The 22,993-nt window shown below is 37.8% G+C and overlaps 1 protein-coding gene across 1 annotated transcript; it reads right to left on the bottom strand.

Annotated features, from left to right (window-relative positions):
• Nucleotides 1–327: 327 nt before the first annotated feature.
• On the bottom strand, nucleotides 328–714 carry LOC142180075 (uncharacterized). Its single transcript, XM_075250996.1, has one exon. It carries the CDS (start codon nucleotides 712–714, stop codon nucleotides 328–330), a length of 387 nt encoding a protein of 128 aa, XP_075107097.1.
• Nucleotides 715–22,993: the final 22,279 nt, after the last annotated feature.

Raw genomic sequence — 22,993 nt, 5'->3', positions numbered from 1 at the left:
CATCATCCTCAGATGCCTTAAGGACCATGGCCTTATCCTTCTTTGGTTCTTCTTTACGCAGTTCCATCTTTCTCATTTCATGAGTTTTTAAGTTTCCAACCAACTCATCAAGTGAGATTTTATCCAATTCCTTGGCTTCCTGATTGCAGTGACTTTTGATTCCCATGAAGCTGGAAAGATTCTTAGGACTTTGCTAGCCAACTCTTCTGAGGTAAACACCTTTCCAAGTGATTTCAGTTCATTGGTTATTATAGTGAACCTAGTCATTATATCCTGGATGAGCTCAAACTCTTTCATGGAGAAAAGCTCATAGTTTCTCATGATTAGTTAAATTCTTGATCTCTTAACTTGATTTGTTCCTTCATGAGCAGTTTGGAGTGCATCCCAAATCTGCTTCATATTAGAGCACATAGAAATTCTATTGTACTCATCAGGACCAAGTCCACATATAAGGATTTTGTTAGCCTTTGCATTCTTCTCCATCATTCTGAAATCTACTGCCACAAATTTGGAGGGGTCTTTAGGAACTGTTTCACTTTGTGCATTTTGTTTAGTAGGAATCAAATGACCTTGGTTTACTATGGTCCATAGTTCATAGTCTTCATCTGTCAAGAAATCTTCCATTCTTGCTTTCCACCAATTGTAATATTTTTCATTAAACATGGGTGGTCTGGTAGTTGATTGTCCTTCGTTAATTCCAAGTGGAGCACTCATCTTTCTTCCAAGATCTCTCTAGGTGTTAGCCGTGAAAATGAGAGAATCTGCTTTGATGACAATTATTAGTTTGAGTGCCCATATGAATTACTAAGAAATTGGTTCTTTAACATGTTTCTTAAGCGAAAAGTAAACAAGCAATAAAATGAACACAATGATTTTTACATGGAAAATCACCCGGCTCAAAAGGTGCAAAAACCATGACCTACCAAGTAGGATTTTTAGCTCCAACTCCACTAGAACAATGAGCCAAAATGTATCAATTACAATGCTATAATTAAGTACTCTCCAGTACTCCTACTACTCCTATTTGGTTCACAAGTAATTCTAACTTGTAAAACCAAACACTCACTCCAACTCACTAATTGTTTATAACACTTGATTACAACTCAATTTCCTAAAACACATTTACTAGACTAACTAGGGAAGAGTACAAGACAAGTACTCAACACAAGTGAACCACTTTATGACTCTGTTGTTGATGTGTTAAAGGATAGTTCAGAAGTCCAAACTCAATCCTAGTTAAACACGACTTGAGATCTTCTAGGAGTTCTATTCATAGTCAGCTTTCTCTTTGATAGGACTCCTACTGTTCCAAAGATTCAACAAGCTTTGGGACTTTTGTCTCTGACGGACTTATCCATATCTTCTTGAGCAATGACCTTTATCACTTACAATAGCCATCTTCTACCAAACTTGGACATGGTAACTTTGAGATAAAGTTACACTGTCTTGTACAAATGTACAAGTTTCAATCATGAGGAGTTGATCCTTTAACCTGAGAAGCTGGTTCTTCACAACATTTAAACAGCTACATTGAGGACCTGGTTCTTTGAGTAATTAGTAACATTTTGTTATTCATCAAAACATCAATACTCAACAGTTGATATACTTATTTTAGTTGTAGTCATACTTTATATCATGAACACACATCGACATCTCTATTTATTTTATCCTTGTGCATTTGATTTATTATCCCTTGAGCATATGCACACATCCTTGGAGATGGAGATCTTGATACAAATTTGATACGATTATGGCCCATTTGGACATTATCAGCGAATTGATATTGTTACGGCATGATAGTTTATGTCGTGCTACTATTGTGACATTGATATGTTATGGCACGATGAGTTTTCGTGCGGCTCTTGGATATGGAACCGTCCCTCCGGAGTCAGGTGATCACCCATGTTGTATCGGGTCCTACAAGCGCATGTGATATGCGTATCGTGTTGGGGAGCACATACAATGCGTTGAACCATGTTGGAGCACATGAAATGTGTTCGATATTGACAATGATAGAGTCTTATGCATGCATAAACATCCTAGACTCATGTAGAAGCATTCATATTGGTGCTACTTGGTGCATATCGTTTATCTATGCGGACATGGAATTGACTTATATGTTTTGATTATCTTATTTTGAGAAGCATGCTTATCCTATTACTGGTTTGTGCACCTTATTATATCTATTGTTCTTGGTTATATTCTTTAGCATGCATCAACATCCACTGAGATTCATGCTATTATGAACTATCAGTTTATGAAGGTGAGTATCATATTTATGTCTACCTCTACGAGATTAGACCTGATATTTACTGAGTACACATTATTATTTTTACTCAAACTACACTTCTGCATATATTGTGTAAATACCAGTATTGGTCTCAGTGGTGTCTAGGAGGGTGCCTAGTAGTTGACTATTGGAGACTCGTGGTGAGCTTCTATGACAGACTCGTAGCTTATGGTGTCCCCTTCCTTTATTACATACAATATTTTTCTAGACATTATTGTTGTAGTATGCGACTCTATTGTATTTCATCTTAGTAGCTCATGACTATATACTAGCGGGTTTTAGGAGGTTGTTGAGTTGTTTTTGATCAACAATATCTATTTTACAAAAAATTATTGATTAATAGAGTTAAAGTTTGTCACGACCCAAACCGATGAGCCGCGACGGGCACCCAGTACCTTACTCAACCGAGTACCAGCATAACGTATCTTTCTTATTACTACATCATATACACGTGACATACGGGCCTAATAGGCCAACATGATCATTCATAACCTCAAAACATAGGCCGACCAGGCCGTACAATCTTTCACGTACACGACATTTGTCTACAAGCCTCTAAGAGTACATAATTGTCATAAAGGTCGGGACAGAGCCCCGCCAGACCAAAACATACACATCTAAATCATACTGACCAAACAAGCAACTCCGGAGCAAATGGAGTGCACTAATATCTTTTGCTGAGCTGATCGCCTACCTGGAGGACTTTCGACCTGTCTATCGAGACCTACGGGCATGAAACGCAGCATCCCCAAGTAAAAGGGACGTCAGTACAAATAATGTACCGAGTATGTAAGAAATAAAAATCAGTAAATAATAGACATGAGAGAAACATGGAGTAAAAAACTCAACATGTATGTCTGAATAGCTCTGTGAATCATTTAATATTTATAATGTCATGGATATGCGTATAATGTCATACCATGCTTAGGTATATGCGTTCATAACATCATTAAGCCTCTGAGGGCATCCCATCATATCATTTCGGTCACTATGGGCAAATCATCAACGTATACCACCTGATCAGGTGGTGGTGCATATATAACGCCATAACCTTTCCCCATACCCCATATACATATAATATGTACATGTATAAATGAATGCAATGCATAAGAAGTAAGTCAACGCCATCTGGTCACAGGTCAATGTGCATGTATAAATGCATGAAATGCATATGAAATACGTTAATAAAATCTCTCGGTTCATCATAAGACCGTTATGCCTCTGATTAATATCATGAAATAAACTTTACCAACTTACGTATTTTTGAGACCCATGAACAAATGATAAAATAATATGAAATATGGGGAAACAAGAACCTAAGCATCTCTAGTATTTCTATGAATAGAGTCATTTATGAAATTTGTGCATCTGCTCATTTTGTTCGTGTCGTATAGATCATGCCAAAAGAAATAAGGGATAGCCTTAACATACCTGAACTGATTCTCTTAGAATTGCAATTCACGCTTTACAAAATCAATCAACCAACGTTATCAACTTTTGGTATACGGATTTGTTTTGCTCTATAAAGAGCTCACGATCAGACACAGATTTGGTATGCTATCAATTGTTTTGGAATCCACGTATTTGGTTTGTAAGACATATGAACTTACATTGCCAAAAATGTTAAGTGACGTGATAGTCTTACTAGTTATAGAAAGCTTTTGGTTGCAAGAATTCATGTTGAGAGCTTGTAGGAAGATTCTAACGTCTGGTAGTGTCTTTGTATTCAAGACATGAGAAAACGAAGTGTTTTTGTACATTACCTTTACAAGTCTTAGTTTCTAAATATTTATTGTAGAAGAATGAAGAGACTTTGAATTACTAAATTTTGATAGCAAAATCACGTTGCTAATTTTATGAATGAGTTGCTGAATATCTCTTTGAACTTTGTAGAGATTGAATAGTGAATTAGAGAGTCTCTTTTACTATTTGGGTGTAGCCCCATTTGAATAATGACTAATGTCACATAATTTACTAAATTTTGCCACCTTTCAAGTATAGTATATGAGTCATAATGCTAGATTAGTGGGCTGCCACATTTTTGAGTTTAATCTTTATCCAAAACTTCAATTACTCCACCACTAATTATCTATTAACTAGGTAATGTCCCATTACCCAATAATTAACCAATTACTCACATAATTAAGAATTATTTTTACTTACTTAAATTACTACTCACTTTTCACATACTTTATACACCTTACTATCATGTCCATGTGGTACCTTGTATGGTACTAGTCCAGAAATACCGGGTATTTTGGCTGGGGCCGTATTTTATCCCAAAATCTCAAATTTTGATTTGCTTACCCTCTCACCTTCACGAATTTACTAATCACTTATTTGAAATAGCATAATACTTATAATCTCACAATAATCTCATTCCCGAACTTACGTCATTACCTTACGACGAAACTTTAATATACGAAAATACGGAATGTAGCATCTCATTTCCAAGCTTATCTCAATTTACTTATGGCTACTTCCATGTACGAAAACATGGGGTGTAACATCATTCCCCCTTTTGGAACATTCGTCCTTGAATATTGACTGATGCACTTATCATTCTCATAACTCATAGCTCTTGTGAATACTTTAATACTCTTCTTGCCATTTAGGCAACTGTTCTTTGAATAAATCTAAAGGCCAGGGCATTCCCCCCTTTATGCGTCTTTCTCACACCATGACTTGTAGTCGGAATCCTTCTAATCTCATAACTGTTGCTACCTTCTATCATGCAGCCTGTACGACTCTAACTTTGTATGTGCGCCTATGCGACGCTTCTCTCCCCTTTCCTCAATCAGCAATGATAGAATAAAAATTGCACGACAGAGAAGAATATAAGTGAAACTGTTCCTAACTCCATAGCCTCTGGAAGATAAGTACAGACATCTCCGTACCGATCCTCCAGCTCTTAGCCAATCTCTAGGCCTCACTTAGTGAACATATACAACATTATGTCAAGCTGTCCCTCTGAGCGTCATTAGCTTTACTACATCTAAGTAGGCCATACTATACCATAATTCTTACTTTGCTTTATCGTTACTGAGGTCTGCTACAGAACTCCAGGTTACTTTCGTTACTTATCCCATATGCATAAAGACAAGTCTTTTAACGCTTCTTCATTACTGTTCGTCTTAAGAATGATGGTATAATCTCATCTCGTATCTTTTATCCATCCGTTGTCGATTCACCTCAATGTTGATTTACAATCTTCCATTGATAACTTGAAACTTCTTACGTAATACATTGCCATTAGGGCTTATGCTTTATCGAGGAATATTTGAAGTGATTTTCCTGATCCACTTAGGGGAGATATTATACTTCCATAACCTTATTTCATAGCATCCCAATGTGATTCACCTTACGTGGGTATTTTAATCCTGTATTATTCATGAAATCCTCTTCAAATCATTCTCAATCGAAGGCCCAAACGTCATCCTTTATCTATCATACTTACACTCTTATTCTACTACCAGGGCAACATTCCATTTTTTTCTAGATATTATTAGTCTTAGACTCCTTTGAGTTCATTCAGGTTATACTGATCTTTCTATAACTTAGAAGAACTATCAGCTCCCTTGTTTTCACTGGCTTAATCCCGAGCACTTATCCATTTTCGTCACCTTCTCACTTGCCCTTTTCTTATCCTTACTCATGTCTTTCTAAAACCTTATCGTTTTATCATACTTTAGCTTGCTACCGATTTCCTTATGCTTTTCTGGAACATCTCTTCTTTTACTCTCTAATTAGACCTTTCGGTACTTAAAAACCATAGGCTGAAAGATACGCTACTGATGATGTCGCTATTATTACTGGATACTAAATCCCCGTGCTTCTAGCCTTTTATCTGAAGTATGGACTATTCACAACTTTCTGCATTTGAGTATTTTGTACATTGTTCACCTTTACCTTACTACCTTAAAATCGTGCATAGTATCTTCTATATCTTTCATGACCTCCCTTCCACATATGTATAATCTATCTCCACAACCTGAAGCTCTATTATAATACTTGCACCTCTGGTGCATACACAATCCGGTGTGAGCTTCATACTGACTTCTTATGAGGCTGATACTCTTCAGTTGGCTTCATCGTAGAGCCGTTATAAAATATGGCTACTGTACTATCTCTCTTATACCTCTGCTATTTAAGAGTGATCCTGAGGTCTATAATTCTATTGGTCCATTCCTGTTTTACTTAGTTGATGTAACTCTTTAGTTTCCTCTTCTTTCTGATCAGCCTTTATGTAGGCTTAAGCTATCTTCCGATCTGTGGCTCCTAGTATTAGTTATTACCCTTTCATGTGTGTTGAGGGATATCCATGATATGATCCTTTAACAATTCAATCCTTCGTCTATGACCTGGGCTCAATTCTTTCTTTTAACGTATACCAGAATCTTCTACGGCTGTATATGCTGCAGGTATAAAACTCCAAACTCTTAAGTGCGTCCATAACGTAACTAACTCCGGATTATTGATCAAATAATTCCTTTTGTTCCTTCTCAGCTTTCTTTAAATGTAAGCTTTTACTTTTCCTAGTCTTTTTCCCCTTTTAGTGTGCATACTTAGCTTATCTTAGTTCCCACGCATTCTGGAGTTTTCGTGAAACTCATATGATCTCGAATATTACTTTTAATTTTACTTCCCGTTCATTAGCCACGGTAGGTGCCACTTTCCTTTGGAGTGCTTACAATGTTGTTGTGAGACTATTGTCACACGACCATTTCCTCTTTAGGTCCTTGTGCTTAGGTTGAATCCTTCTCCCTTATTCCCTCAGCTAGTCATTCATTGTAGTACTTAGGGAGGATTCTATGACTCTTGTAAAGCTCCGAGCTTATTACACCGAATACTCGACGGAATTTTTTGATGTCCTTCCTCGTCTATAATTATCCGTAGTTAGTTACCTCCACGCCCTTGTACTTGTAGGTTTGCTTCTAAACTTATATTTCGACTATTTTCCCAGTGGCATTCTCTTTTATTTCTGTAATACTCATACAATGCCTTTTTAACTCCCCCAACTCCTATATCGAATGTATCTCAAGGATCATGATGCCATAACTGCGAGGCTGAATTCACTATACTAGGTTTTACTATGTTTATCTTACACGATCTGCTGACTCATCTGTAACCTCCTGTTTAGCCATAACTAAGCTCTTCCTGATCAATTACTAACTACTTGTTGGAATCTTCTTCTGTGGTCCTTTCTATTATCGCTGGAATGCAATATGAAGTTCTCATGATGCCGACCATCATCAAGTCACTCAGTCCCTAGTTCATGTTCAGTTTATCTTTTACACCATAGTCCATACTGATTTTATTACTCTGGGGTCTAACATTTTCTTCTGGTAATCATGTTAGCGTCGCGAACTTACTTCTCGAAATGAGGATATGACTTTAGGGCCTATACTCATTTGTTCTCTCAAGGCCTATCACCTCTCGTCTCTTCCTTCACTTGACTATAGACTCTGTAATACTGTCATTTTCATTTTTTTGATCTACCGTCATCGTCCATGTATCACATCTTACTCATAATGTTTTATTAACTCTCTTCTTATTTCCCAGCTAATATCTTTGTCTATCACTTTATTCTAAAAACTCAAACAAGACATTCTTTTGCTTTTAGCTCCCCTTGCTCCATCCAGTGGCTCTTGGGGTTGCTTAACTTTCTCACTCTACTAGGGACGCGAGCCACACTAAGGTAATATTTATCCCTTCAAGGCTTCCAATGCCTATCTTTGTAGTACTCATATCTAGCTGTACTATTTTATAGCGCACCATTTGGGTGTCTCACAAGGAGATCTATTAGCACATTTGCAATATCCTTCAGAAAAGTCAACTAACGCAAACAATCCATCCACCATTTTGGGTCACTCTAACCCCAGTCGGATCCTGATATCCGTCCTTATCTTATACTACTTCTGTTATAGCCCCCAATAGGGTATAACTGAGATGGGTGTGGCCAATTCTACATACCTCTGTTACTGTTGAAGGTAACTCACAATGCTTATATTTTTCTGCCGGAGTTGAAAATACCGATAATCTTCATTAACTGGGTACCTCGTACCCTTTTCATCTTGCTCCTTTTACTTGTTGAAACTTGTATCTATATTTTGAACCTCTCATTGCCTTTTACCATAGAGGTGGATAGATGTTCTTGCCTTAAGGCTCCTTATCAAGAAGCTTACACGTAAGGTACACACATGTTCCGCTGAAGACCTCACATTTATCCATCATAGGAATGATGCAAACTCGAGTTTCTCTAACTCAACTCTTCTACAACTACATCTCTACAAACCATCTTTCTGAATATAGGTATCATCGTATTATGAATAAGATAGAGTTTAGGAAATTGAGTTCTTACAACGGAGCTCTACCACACGATCTAGAGTAAGAAGAAAGAGTGACAATCCTAAATGCCCTGTAGCCTCCTGCTTATAAGTGTGGTGCACGACACACCCATAAACAAGACTCTACTAGACACGACTTGTAGACTCCCTAGGACAGAACTGCTCTGATACCACTTTTGTCACGACCCAAACCGATGGGCCGCGACGGGCACCCGGTACCTTACTCAACCGAGTACCAGCATAACATATCTTTCTTATTACTTCATCATATACACGTGACATACAGGCCTAATAGGCCAACATGATCATTTATAAACTCAAAACATAGGCCGACAAGGACGTACAATCTTTCACGTGCACGACATTTGTCTACAAGCCTCTAAGAGTACATAACTGTCATAAAGGTCGGGATAGAGCCCTGCCATACCAAAACATACACATCTAAATCATACTAACCAAACAAGCAACTCCGGAGCAAATGGAGTGCACCAATATCTTCTGCTGAGCTGATCGCCTACTTGGAGGACTCTCGATCTATATATCGACACCTGCGGGCATGAAACACAGCATCCCCAGGCAAAAGGAACGTCAATACAAATAATGTACCGAGTATGTAAGGAATGAAAATCAGTAAATAATAGACATGAGAGAAACATGGAGTAAAAGACTCAACATGTATGTCTGAATAGCTATGTAAATTATTTCATATTTATAATGTCATGCATATGCGTATAATGTCATACCATGCTTAGGTATATGCGTTCATAACATCATCAAGCCTCTGAGGATATCCCATCATATCATCTCGGCCACTGTGGGCAAATCATCAACGTATACCAGCTGATCAGGTAGTGGTGCGTATATAACGCCATAACCTTTTTCCATATCCCATATACATATATATACATATATATACATATATATACGCGTATATAACGCCATCTGGTCATGGGTCAATGTGCATGTATAAATGCATGAAATGCATATGAAATACGTTAATAAAATCTCTCGGTACGTCATAAGACCGTTATGCCTCTGATTAATATCATGAAATAAACTTTACCAACTTAACTATTTTTGAGACCCATGAACAGATGATAAAACAATATGACACATGGGGAAACAAGAACATAAGCATCTCTAGTATTTTTATGAATAGAGTCATTTATGGAATTGGTGCATCTGCTCGTTTCGTTCGTATCGTATAGATCATGCCAAAATAAATAAGAGATAGCCTTAACATACCTGGATCAATTCTCTTAGAATTTCCAATTCACGCTTTACAAAATCAATCAACCAACGTTATCAACTTTTGGTATACGGATTTGTTTTGCTCGATAAAGAGCTCACGATCAGCCACAGATTTGGTATGCTATCAATTGTTTTGCAATTCACGTATTTGGTTTGTAAGAGATATGAGCTTACATTGCCAAAAATGTGAAGTAACATGATAGTCTTACTAGTTATAGAAAGCTTTTGGTTGCAAGAATTCATGTTGAGAGCTTGTAGGAAGATTCTAACGCCTGGAAGTGTCTTTGTATTCAAGGCATGAGAAAATGAAGTGTTTTTGTACATTACCTTTACAAGTCTTAGTTTCTAAATATTTATTGTAGAAGAATGAAGAGACTTTGAATTACTAAATTTTGATAGCAAAATCACGTCGCTAATTTTATGAATGAGTTGCTGAATATCTCTTTGAACTTTGTAGAGATTGAATAGTGAATTAGAGAGTCTCTTTTACTATTTGGGTGTAGGCCCCATTTGAATAATGACTAATGTGACATAATTTACTAAATTTTGCCACCTTTCAAGTATAGTATATTAGTCACAATGCTAGATTAGTGGGCTGCCACGGTTTTGAGTTTAATCTTTATCCAAAACTTCAATTACTCCACCACTAATTATCAATTAACTAGGTAATGTCTCATTATCCAATAATTAACCAATTACCCACATAATTAAGAATTATTTCCACTTATTTAAAATACTACTCACTTTTCACATACCTTATACACCTTACTATCATGGCCATGTGGTACCTTGTATGGTACTAGTCCATAAATACCGGGTATTTTGTCTCGGGCCGTATTTTATCCCGAAATTTATTTTCTTCGATTTGCTTACCCTCTCACCTTCACGAATTTACTCATCACTTGTTTGAAATAGCATAATACTTATAATCTCACAATAATCTCATTCCCGAACTTACGTCGATTACCTTACGACGAAACTTTAACATACGAAAATACGGAATGTAACATCTCATTTCCGAGTTTATCTCAATTTACTTATGGCGTACTTTCATGTACGAAAACATGGGGTGTAACAAAGTTAATAATTTCGTAATAAATAATTACAAAATATATCATAAAAAAAAATATATCATACTTACTATTAAGATTATTAAAATAACCTTTATATACATTACATAGGTCTTACAATTAATTTAATAAGTTATTCCTTAATTTTTTGTTAATTAGTCCACTATTTCAATAATTCAAAATTAATGCCATAATTTAGAAAGCAAATTATTTTTATAAATAATTAATTAATTACAACAATTAGTAGTGTATTTGATAATTATATTTTTTTCCTACAGTTTATTGAAAGTAATTAAGTTTATTTAAATTAATTTCGAAAGAATTAAAGACTAAAAGGGTATAATTGTAATATCTTAATTAATTAGAAAGTGGCTGCTATCTAAATTATTTTTAGCCCAAATGCCAAGACCAATCTCGAACTGACCCAGTCCAAATACCCCATCTCATTCCACTTTGGCAATCCATGCCACTCTCTTAAAACCAATAGCGGTGCGCCACATCATCTGTCTATATCACTCACACAACAAACACAATGAATCCAAGTCGTCCATCCAATAGATCAACCATACTAATTTTATCTCCATTTTTTCCTTTAATTTTAATGCCCAATCATATTTAATCTCGGCTGTCGAAACCAGGAGATCCAACGGCCCTCGCATTTTCTCCCTAAAAATCTTTAACCCCTAATTTATCAGGGCCGTTGATTCAATGATCCAACCGACCAGATCCGGTCCCTCAAATTTAACCCTAGAGACGACCTAAAACTACCCAAACCCTAAAATCATTTCCCCCTTTGACCACCGCCCCCATTTCCCTTTCCTCTCTCTATTCTCTCAACTCGCCATGATTGAATCAGTCACTGACCATGCACAAATTTGTGCAAGGTCACAAATCAAATATAGAATCATCCATTTTAGTAGTCATGGTGGAATATTGCTTGTTGTCCAAAGCTGAAGCCACTATATCAAGCAGCTCCAACAATCATTACTTGGGAGTTATGGAAGATGAGAAACACAAACAAGAATGGGGGATCAGTATCAGTTCATAGAGTTATTCATTAGATCAATAAGACACTGCATTTCTTGGCAAAGGCTGGGTATAATTGGATGCCTCATATGCCTTTTCTTTGGCCAGATATAATCAGATACTTGGAGGAGTACAGGCCTATTATTGTGACCAAAGGAGTAGCATGGCAACTTCCATACAATGGTTGGTACAAGTGCAATACAAATGGGGCTTCAAGAGGTAACCCCGGTCCAAGTTCTACAAGTTTATGTGAGGGACAGTGCAAGAGATTTGGTGTATGCTAGGGCATAGCAATTGGAGGAAACTACTAATATAGTAGCTAAGGTTAGGGCAATTATAGATGGGCTAGCTTTCTGCGTGGAGCATGAATTACATCCTCTTATACTGGAGACAAATTCACTTGTGATGAAGAACTTCATAGATAGAGAATGGGATCCTCCTTGGTGCATTGTGGTTGAATTTAAGAGAATCAAGGAGTTGAAGGAACACTTTAATGTGATATTCCGGCATGTGTTAAGGGAGGGCAATACTGTGGCAGATTTTTTAGCTAACCTTATATTTTCTTTTGCAAGTACAATCCAGTTTCATTGTTTCTCTGAACTGCCAAGTGCAGGGAGGAGACTAATCAATCTTGACAAGCCAAAAGAAAAGCTCCTGATTGATGGATACAGTAGGCTTGTTAATGCCTGTTCTTGCTTGTTGTATTGGTATGTTTATAGTCGGTATACTATTAGGGTACTTTCCAGTGGTATTAGCATGGTTTCATACTCATTCTGGTGGTGCTCTAATAGGATATGGAGGTTATTATGCAAGCAGGGAATGTTTTAGTTTAGTCTAACTGTAGGTAATTGTTTGTCCTATGCATTAGCTATTGTATTAGCTACATGGTATTCACTCAGTTGCCTCATAATCCTATAGCTTATCAGTGGTGGTTGAAGCTCCAAACTAAGGTGAGCATAAGTTGGGATTCAATGCTGTTACAAGGTCTGTTGGCTACTATTGTGCATATGTGCACTGTTAGGACATTATCATGTGGTATTGGCATGTTTACATGCCCAATCTGGAGGTGTCACGGCAGTGCATATTGGTTCGAATTGCAGAATTGGTACCTATATACATGCTGCTACTGGCAGCTCATGCTGCACTATATATGTGTCTATTGGTCTGTTCTGTAGTCATTCATTAAAGGGAAGAGAAGACTGATGCTTAGAGTATGGATGCTCATTTTCATTACATATGCATACTGCCTGGATAATTGGTTAGCCCCAGAAGTTAATAGTGTTTCTTAGAGATTTACATTTGCCTTGTCCTTTGGAATGCAAAACTTGGCACCTGGTGAGAGCTTTAGAGGTGCGACATTGAGGTTTTGCCCTTGGCTTGTGGATACACACACCACCATATGTTGGGAGTTGACTATGATATCTCTTGTAATAGTTAGCATTTGCAGTTTTCTTAGCTTTAGCTTTACATCTTTTAGCTTTGGTTTTGGACAAACTGTAAAATTTGGATTTCGTTTTTGGATTATTATTTATATATTAGCCACTAGGCACACAACCTAGTGGTATATTTTTCAAAAGAAATTTGGAACTGACCCAGTCCAAATACCCTATCTCATTCCACTTTGGCAATCCATGCCACTCTCTTTAAACTAATAGCGGTGCACCACGTTACCCCTCTCCATCACTCACATAACAAACATAATGAATCTAAGCCGTCCATCCTGTACATCAATGACTCTAATTTTATCTCCGTTTCCTTTTAATTTAAATACCCTATCAGATTTAATCTCGACCATCGAACCAGGAGATCCAACGGCCCAGATCCCATCCCTCGACATTAACCTCAGAGACGACCTAAAACTATCCAAACCCTAAAATCATTTCCCCCTTTGACCACCGCCCCTCATTTCCCTTTCCTCTCTCAACCCGCCATGATTGAATCAGTCATAGACCTTGCACAAATTTGTGCAAGGTCACAAATCAAAAAGAGAATCATTCTCTTTTCCATCCCTATCTACGATTCTCGCTGTTTCTTTCCTGTTTCATCATCCGAAATTCAAACCCCCAAATCCAAAGCCTAGACCAAATAATGCAAGGTTAAATCTTTAGAGATCCTTCAATATTTGGTTAAATCTGTGGCATGCATGGGTGTTTCTCAGTGCTATTATGATTGTTCTTCATCCAGAGGTTAAGCGACGAGACCTCTGACAATGAGGCTCTTACCCGATGTGACTTGACTTCAACGATCAACTTTTCCTCTTAGGTAAAAAACTTCATAATGTTTTCCATTGTCTCCTTAGAATTTCCCCGATTTTGCTTGCATCATCACTCCTCCGTCACTCTCCACTACCAATTTGAATCTGTTGAACCCTAAGGCTTCAACGACCACTAAAATTGGGGATTTTAATGCTCTCACCTAACAGAAAAAGAATACATACGAGAACCACGTAATAAACAGAAAGAAACACTAAATTTAGTCTTGAGTAGTAAAAAATCAAACTAGAGTTCCTAACTAGCTTTGATTTCCTTTCCAAATTCTGAGCTTCACATTGGTCGGAGTTTAAGCTCTTGGTTCTCAACGGCTAAGGAAGATTTTTTTTTGGTTTGCTGCTCAAAAGAAGGCCAGGCGCTCGACTTTTCTCCCTCTTTCTTTTAATTGCTGAAACTATGTCTATTCTGCTATCCTTTGTTGGTTGTTTCAGCTTATAATGTTTTGTTGTTAATTTGAAATTGGTTACCTCTATTCATGATGTGTGCATAGTCAACTGTTATACCCAGACATTGTATGATTCAAGTGTCTACCAATCATTTTTACGAGATTACAATGAATACTGCTCTAAGTTAATTAACCTATATGATTAAACCTGTGTAATTAACTAAAGAATCTTGATGTTTCCTTACACTTATTTTGATTGTTTCTGTTATGGCTTTCATGTTCACCTTATTGATTCTTCTTAGTGTTGTCTATTAACCTATACTTGAAGTTATTTGTCTAATAAAATAAACTAAGGATGGATATGAATACCTAAGGTCAAGTAAAGAACTGTCCCTTTAACTTAAATATAGCAGTGTAAAATGTTTGAGTTGTTTTTCTTTCTTAGCGTATTCTTCTGTAGTCCTGTGAATCTAGTGAAATCAGTGTAAGAGTCGTTTGTCAACTCCCATAATTGTTTGATCACATCTGTGAGTTTCACTGCATAATACAATGCCTTAAGGTAACTAGAATGAGTTCTAATGAATCTCTGCATTCAAGTGTTGTCTGTTGTTATCTATTTAGCTTAAAGCCATGCCAGAAACTTGACCAAAGTCGCGTCTGTTATGATTGAATATCATTTGTTAAATTAGGCATTGTTAAACTCCATAATGTCAGACTAGCTTAGATGAATACGAATCTTTAAGAGAAAAGACAGAGTTACCATTCCTAGTTTTGGCATATTATACTCAATTATTTAAATGATTTCCTTTCTAACGTGCTTCTGTGATTTTGTTAAACCTCATGGCTGTATATCCATGTCTTGATCTTGCTTTGTAAACATGTCCTGAACTACTTGGACCCCTGAACTTGATATTTGTGTACTCTAAAGCTACCCACATTCAGCTTAAGTTATAAAGCCTGATCAAAATACCTCTGAGTTTAAATCCATATGTTGTGCTGAAATGTTAGACTAAGTTCTATCATGATCAAGTCTTACACTTAACCTATATAACAGACTTTAAATGATGTACTCTTTAATGTCCTTCACTGAGATTTTGTACATAGTAATACAGTTGGTTTGACTCAACCAAATTTATGATGTTGTGCTTCTGTTGAGATATCTTATGTATGCTCTCTCTCTCTCTCTCTCTTGAGTATTCTGTACTTATCCTGTTTCTTAAGCAACACTGCTTGCCTCTCATGAATTATGTATACTCTTTCGTTGTCTCTGAAATGAGTAAGTCCTGACATGTAAACTTAGAAATGAACTCTCCAATACTACCTGTTTATAGTGATATGCTTTAACCCTTAGTGTGATTAGCATAAGTATGGAGTAAGGGCTTTAGGGAAAGAATCATGCCGTGAGTGATCTGTTTATTTGCACCCCTGTTAGCACCTTTTAGGAATTACAATTGAAGATATTAACTTGAACAACTAATAGAAGCCTAAGACTTAGTCTAGGGATACATCTTTAAGCACATGCTGTCAGTATAATGAGATCATGTCTTGGGATCCCTGAACTATGTACCTTCATATTCCTATGTTATATGGTTTAGCTATTTGGATTTACAAGGTGTTCTGCCAATGCTCTTTTCCCTTTGCATGTGCCTGCAACTGGTTTCATTAAGTACTTTTAAGCCTATTGAAGCAAATGATAATGTATTACATGACTGTGTATAAATCATGATCTCCAAGATCAACGACCCATATTACTCCGTCCCTATTTAATTAACCTAATACCCCCAACCCTAAATCACTCCTCACCGCTCGCCACCCTTGAATCCTCTCATCTCTCATCTCTCAAATCCTAGCCATCTCCCCCCCAAATTTCCCTCCTAATCCCACCGGACATGGGATTATACGATTACTTCTTGCCATATTCGATTCCCCCTTGGAACTGGAACCTTCTATATACCGCTTGCCTAAGCATGGCAAGCGTATCTCATCAACTTTGAACCAAAGCTGGTTTAGTTCCTTGACCTATTTCGGTCTATGTTCATTCTTGTTTTTATGGTATGAATCTCTGTGTATTTCTGTGATTCCTACTCACCCTAAAATTAGGGTTTCAGATTCTTTTAAATCGAACCAAATCGGGTCCGATTATTTGTTTTTAAAAGATATTTTTGTCTATGTTCATCTTATTCTATGCAGCATGTGATTTTTACTTCTTATTTATTTTAGATTTCTGCCGATTTTACACTTTCCCTAAAATAAGGGTTTGAGATTTTTCTCTTTTCCTTACTGATTTGATTGCATGTGATGATTCTTTCCTTTCTCGTGCTTGATTGATGATTTTCCTTGTTTAGATGTTAATTTCTACTACTATATAAACCCCTCCCCATTCCCTTTTGGGAGGGACGAGATGGATGAGAATCGTTAATGTTTTACTAAAAATTGAGGTTATCGCTCTTTGTTCTCTAAATACTCTTGTTCTATATTCTGGTTCCTGGCCGGCTGAAAGCCAAGGCCAGAAATTCTGGGTTCTTGCTACTATGAACTTTGTTCTTTCTTGTTTTTTGGCTTAAGTGCTCTCTAAATTGTTGAACAACCTTCTCCAGTGCAAGCACTGCTCGGAGCCTATTCTCGAGGCCCTTGTGAACTCTGAAGCATCGGAGATTTTGGGTTTTTGCTACTACACTCTGCACTCTTTTAATTCTGCTACTGGTTAGTGTTTAAACCTTCATAATGTTTAGTTTCTGTCCTTCTTTCTGTACATGTATCTGAACTTTGGTCCAATTATGATGGTGTTCATCTTTGATATCATTCTATGTTAATTGATGCCTGAGAATAGTCTATTGTTCATGTCATGCTTCACCATAATCTGCACCCTGTGAACTCTTATCTCCTAGGATTAGTTCTATACCCATGTAGCATCGTAATATGTTAATTTGGACTTCAGTATTGCAGTTGTATGTTGTCTTGAATGTTATGCTTAGATAATACCCTAGCTCTATGAGAACCCTTTTACTTGAATAAACTTTCAATGAATCCTGTGTATATTGGAGTGTTTTAAGACATGTTCAAACTTGTTTCATGTTGTCTTGGATTTCCAACTCTATTTTCTAAAACTCTTGTGATAACATGTTTCCTAGTATGTCTTGGTCTATCTACTGTTCTCTCCTTTCTGTAGTTTATCAACATGTGTATCCCTCTATTGTGTTCAAGTGTTGATTAATGTGGCATTAGGTTAGACTAAGTTTAATTTAGTCCCTTAGATGTCCACTAGTGCAACCTTTGTATGCTTGCAAACTTGTCTCTTCTTCTAATTCCTATGATGTTTGCTTATGTGATACTTTGCTATGTGCACCTTGCTAAACCTACTGGCTTGCTTGACTATTTGTGCTGTATGGTCAGTTCAGTGATTTCTATCTACCCTCCTTACTTGTTACTTTGACATTCAAATTCCTATTCCTAGACGGCTGAAAGCCAAGGCTATCTAGGCTCTGTTGTTGGCCTCCTTAGTGTGAGCACTGCTCGGGGTCCAATTGAGGCCCTTGTGAACTCTGACACACTAGGGTTAGGCTCTAGTCATTCTTCAACTTCTAAAAAAACTGTCCCTAATACCCTACCTCCCTATCATGTATTGTGTTGATTCCAAGTGATGAAATAGTTGATGTTGTGGCTCACTAAAGGGGTCTAAACTTCCCTATGGACATGTGATCGTGTGGTATGCTAGGCCGGAAATGTTGAAGGCCCAACAAGGCTGGGTATTTAGTTGTTTATTTAGGCATGCTATAGGCATGTCTATTGCCATGTAATATTACTATTTTACTTGTTAATCTGGGCCTGTAATAATACTTTGTATAAACAATCGGGGTGTTAATGAAGAGGGAATGGGGAGAATTCTATATCTATATACCATGGGTAGATAACATGCCTATAGGACTTGAGAATGTGTTTGCTACATGTGTTGTTCGATTACATGAGCCCTATAGAAATTATGATATTAGGAGAAGCACACACACACCGTACTTGTTTACTATTCAGACGCTATGTCTACTGTTGCGTGGTTATAGACAGCATATCCATATGAAGTGAGCACTTTGCATGACTACTCAGTTATTCACTAGAAAGCATGCCTATAGGAGCTAAATATGTATAAAATCAGCTCAAACTATCAACCTTTTGAAAGCATGCCTATAGGAGCTAAATATATGAGAATCAGTCCCAATCACTAGTCTCTAGAAATCATGCCTATAGGACCTCACTATTCGCTCTTCAAACGCTGTCATCCACGTAATTATTAGGAGGCATAAGTAATTTTGAACATTTCCAATAGGTTTATTGTCCCTACTACGTAAATCACCTAGAGATCATGTCTATAGGTTTATTAACTTATAACATTAGCGTGTAATACCGAATACTCCTAAACTGTATAGTCGCTTAGAAATCATGTCTATAGGTTTCACGACCCCCCCATAATCTACAAATCAGTTAACTTGGGATAGCAGCACCACATATACGATATTGAATTCAACATCACCTAGAATCCATGCATATATGACTCTAAGTCTCAAATTCTGAAACTATGCATTGCTTAAATTGCCCGCGTGCATTTGTTTGTTTGTGTGTGGAGGCTAACTTGAGCCCTTAATTGCCTTTACATGAAGTCCAACTTGTTTTTGTATGTCGCCTAAACATGAAGTCCAACTTGTTTTTGTATGTCGCCTAGTTTTACCATTTTTGAGCAGCCTAAGTAAAGTCTAGAACTACCCAAATAGAGCTCCAAAGCCTCCTGGACCGTAGGCATGGGACGGGTAGTACACGCATAGGGTACAACTTAGAATTGACTAGTACGCTTTAGGTAAACAACTTAAAGATAGTAATCGGGTAGCAGGAGATGATAGTCTGTGCCCGCTGAATAATATGAGTAACACCCCATCTTGAGGGAGTTACGAAGTATTTTTTTTGTTGCACGGGGTGATCCTTTAGGCTAAAAAACTTAGGACACCCCCACTTTTGTTTAAAGTCAATCATTTTATCTGTCCAAATTGCTTCCCTTCTCTTAGAATAATTCATATAATTCGAGTTCGGCCGGGACCCACCGTTGTGGATCTCAAGGAGTTTCTAACACCTTCTCCTCAAGGTAATTTGATCCCTTACCTGATCTTTGGTGACGCAACTGGTTAATCCATAGTTATTTGCAAAATAGGTGCCCTAACGCACCTTAATCCTTTAGGTGACGATTCTAATCAATTCCTTTTCCCTACTTTATCAAATGAGTCATTAAAAGTCTAAACCCGATTTCACGAGAAAAATGGGGCGCGATAGCATAGCGGCTCTACTGGGGATATCCTTAGGCTAGGAAAAGATAAAAGAAGTATTAAGACTTGGTAGTAAATGATTCTAGTTTGATAACCATTATATTAGTCTTCTCTCAACTTTTACTAACGATTCTCATGAAGTTTTGAAACCAATACAGATTTGAAAAGACATCATCTCTCTTTTAAAAACAAGCAGAATCAGGAGCGAACCAGAAATGATTTCCAAAGCTATTTCTGCGAAATAAACAAGGCTTTTAAGAGCTTTTAAATGGTTTGAATTTGAAGTGTAAGTTTGAGAATCGATCCTCAAGTTATACCCAAAAACTTTTTCTTCAAACAATCTCTATTTTACTATAATTATGCAAATAATCATACCCTTTTCAAAAGACAAAGCATTTTCAAATTTAGCTATCTTTTACGAAAACTTGCAAATACAAAACTGTCATGACCCAAAAACCTAACCTGTCGTGATGGCGCCTATCGATGGTACTAGGCAAGCCGATTTTAACGAAAATACTCCAGTGATTCAATAGAAAAGATAGTTTAAAATTTTTTCATATCAGAAATTTTTATAAAAAACCAAAGTTGAACTCAATATAGAATCAAAATGCGGAAGCCAGCCCCAAACATTGGGGTGTCACTAAGTCATGAGCATCTAGATAACCAAACTAATACAACCACTGTCTAAGTATCAATACAAGACAGAAAGAAATATAGAAGGAGAGACAAGGTCCTGCGGGCGCCGGCAGCTACCTCGTAGCCTCCGGTACTCGATCGCGCCCGAACTCAACGACCTCCGTGATCAAACACACCAGGATCTGCACATGAAGTGCAGGGTGTAGCATGAGCACAACCAACTCAACAAGTAATAGAAATAAATAAGGAACTGAGAAGCAGTGGCGAGCTATACAGACAATTCATTTTCAATAATTCCAGCAAAGAATAGACATACTATCAAATCCGGCAGTTTAAGTCAAATCAGTTTCATACAGTTAAAGTGCAGGTACTCCGGATATAGAATCCTTCAGGAATTTCACAACAATGACAAATAGAACTAAGTGCATCAAAAATAAAAAACAAGTACAGCCTCTCAGGGCAACAGTCACTCCACTCATCACAACAACTCAACCACTCGGCTCTCAGCCCTCAGCACTCACACTCAATGGGTACCCGCGCTCACTGGGGGTGTTCAGACTCCGGAGGGGCTCCTACAGCCCAAGCGCTGTAATCTGCACGGACAACTCACGTTCTGCATGGACAACTTACGTGCCACAGTATAAATATCTGGATCCACACGAACAACTCATGTGCTGCACGGACAACTCACGTGCTACAGTATAAGGATTCGAACGGATAACTCATGTACTGCACGGACAACTCACGTGCTATAATATCCCGCACGAACAACTCACGTGCTATAATATAATATCTCATAATCAGGCCCTCGGCCTCACTCAAGCACAAATCTCTCCAGTCTCTCGGGCTCTCAATAATCATGAAATCAACCAAATCAACAGTGATATGATGCATCAATAATGAACAATAGAGACTGAGATAAAATAAACAAGTAAATTGTGACTGAGTACAAAACAACAATTACGCAGGTAGTTCAGCATGTACACGATCTTTGTGGGTCCCAACAGTACTAACATATAGCCTAAACCAACAATAGAGACTCAGATAAAATAAATATGTAAATTGTGACTAAGTACAAAACAACAATTACGCAGGTAGTTCAGCATGTACACGATCTCTGTGGGTCCCAACAGTACTAACATATAGCCTAAACCTGGTTTCTAACCAGATTTATAACTGTTACTTACCTCAATAGTGTAGAACTCCTACTCCGAAATTCCCTTTCCTCTCGAACCGGCCTCCAAATGACTCGAATATAGCCACAAGCAATAAAATATGATCAATATGAGCTAAAGAATGAATCCCATAAGGAAAATACCAAATTATGGGCCAAATCCCGAAATTCACTCAAACCCGGCCCCCGAGCCCACATCTCAAAATCCGACAAAAGTCACAAAACCCGAAAGCCCATTCATTCCCGAGTCTACCCATACTAAATTCATCAAAATCCGACCTCATTTGGTAGCTCAAATCCCCAATTTACTCTTTCCAAAATCCCAAGCCCTACCCCCTTATTTCGCTTCTAACATCCTACTAATTAGGTGAGAAAACAACGGAAAAATACCATAGCTAGGAGTATTAGAGCTCAAGAAACTTACCTCAGTGAATATCCTTGAATCCCCTTCAAAAATCACTCCAAAAGCTCCAAGGTCCGACTTGAAAATGGTGAAAATGAACAAAGATTTGTGACGTCATCTATCTATAGGTTTTGCCCAGGTTTTCGTACCCGCGGAGCCGCTTTTGCGCACAAATCTCTGCATCTGTGGAAAATCAGTTAAGTGCCCATCTTTGCACGTGCGCTCCCTATCCGTTTCTGCGACCTCGCAGGTGCGGAAAAGACCTCGCACCTGCGACCACTGCCAGCCCTCCTCATTTCCGCATCTGCGACTCAGCCTCATATATGCGGGATTGAAAATGTGACCATTTCTACGCACCTGCGGTTCCAACCCAGGTCCTCCACCCAGCATTTGCGGCTTACCAAGCGCACCAGCGATCTCGCACCTGCGGCTCCCCCTCCGCAGGTGTGGAAATACTAGTAGCAGCAGGCTCAGCTGCATTTTTCCAACTTCAAACAATCCGTTAACCACTCAGAATCACCCCGAGCCCCTCAGTACCTCAACCAACCATACCAACAAGTCATATAACAACATACAAACTTACTCGAGCCTTCAAATCACTCAAAACAACATCAAAACACCAAATTACCATCGGATTCAATCCTAAGAACTTCTAAACTTTCGAATTCCACAAACGATGCCAAAACCTACCAAACCACGTCCGAATGACCTCAAATTTTACACACACATCACAAATGACACCATGAACCTATTCCAATTTCTGGAAATCCATTCCGATCCCGATATCAAATTTTTCACTGCCGACCAAAATCGCCAGATTTCCAACTTTCGCCAATTC

The sequence above is a fragment of the Nicotiana tabacum genome, chromosome 4 (assembly GCF_000715075.1).
Source record: "Nicotiana tabacum cultivar K326 chromosome 4, ASM71507v2, whole genome shotgun sequence".
Lineage (NCBI taxonomy): Eukaryota > Viridiplantae > Streptophyta > Magnoliopsida > Solanales > Solanaceae > Nicotiana > Nicotiana tabacum.
The sequence above is the reverse complement of the archived record's forward strand: the minus strand, read 5'-3'. Positions and strand labels throughout refer to the sequence as shown.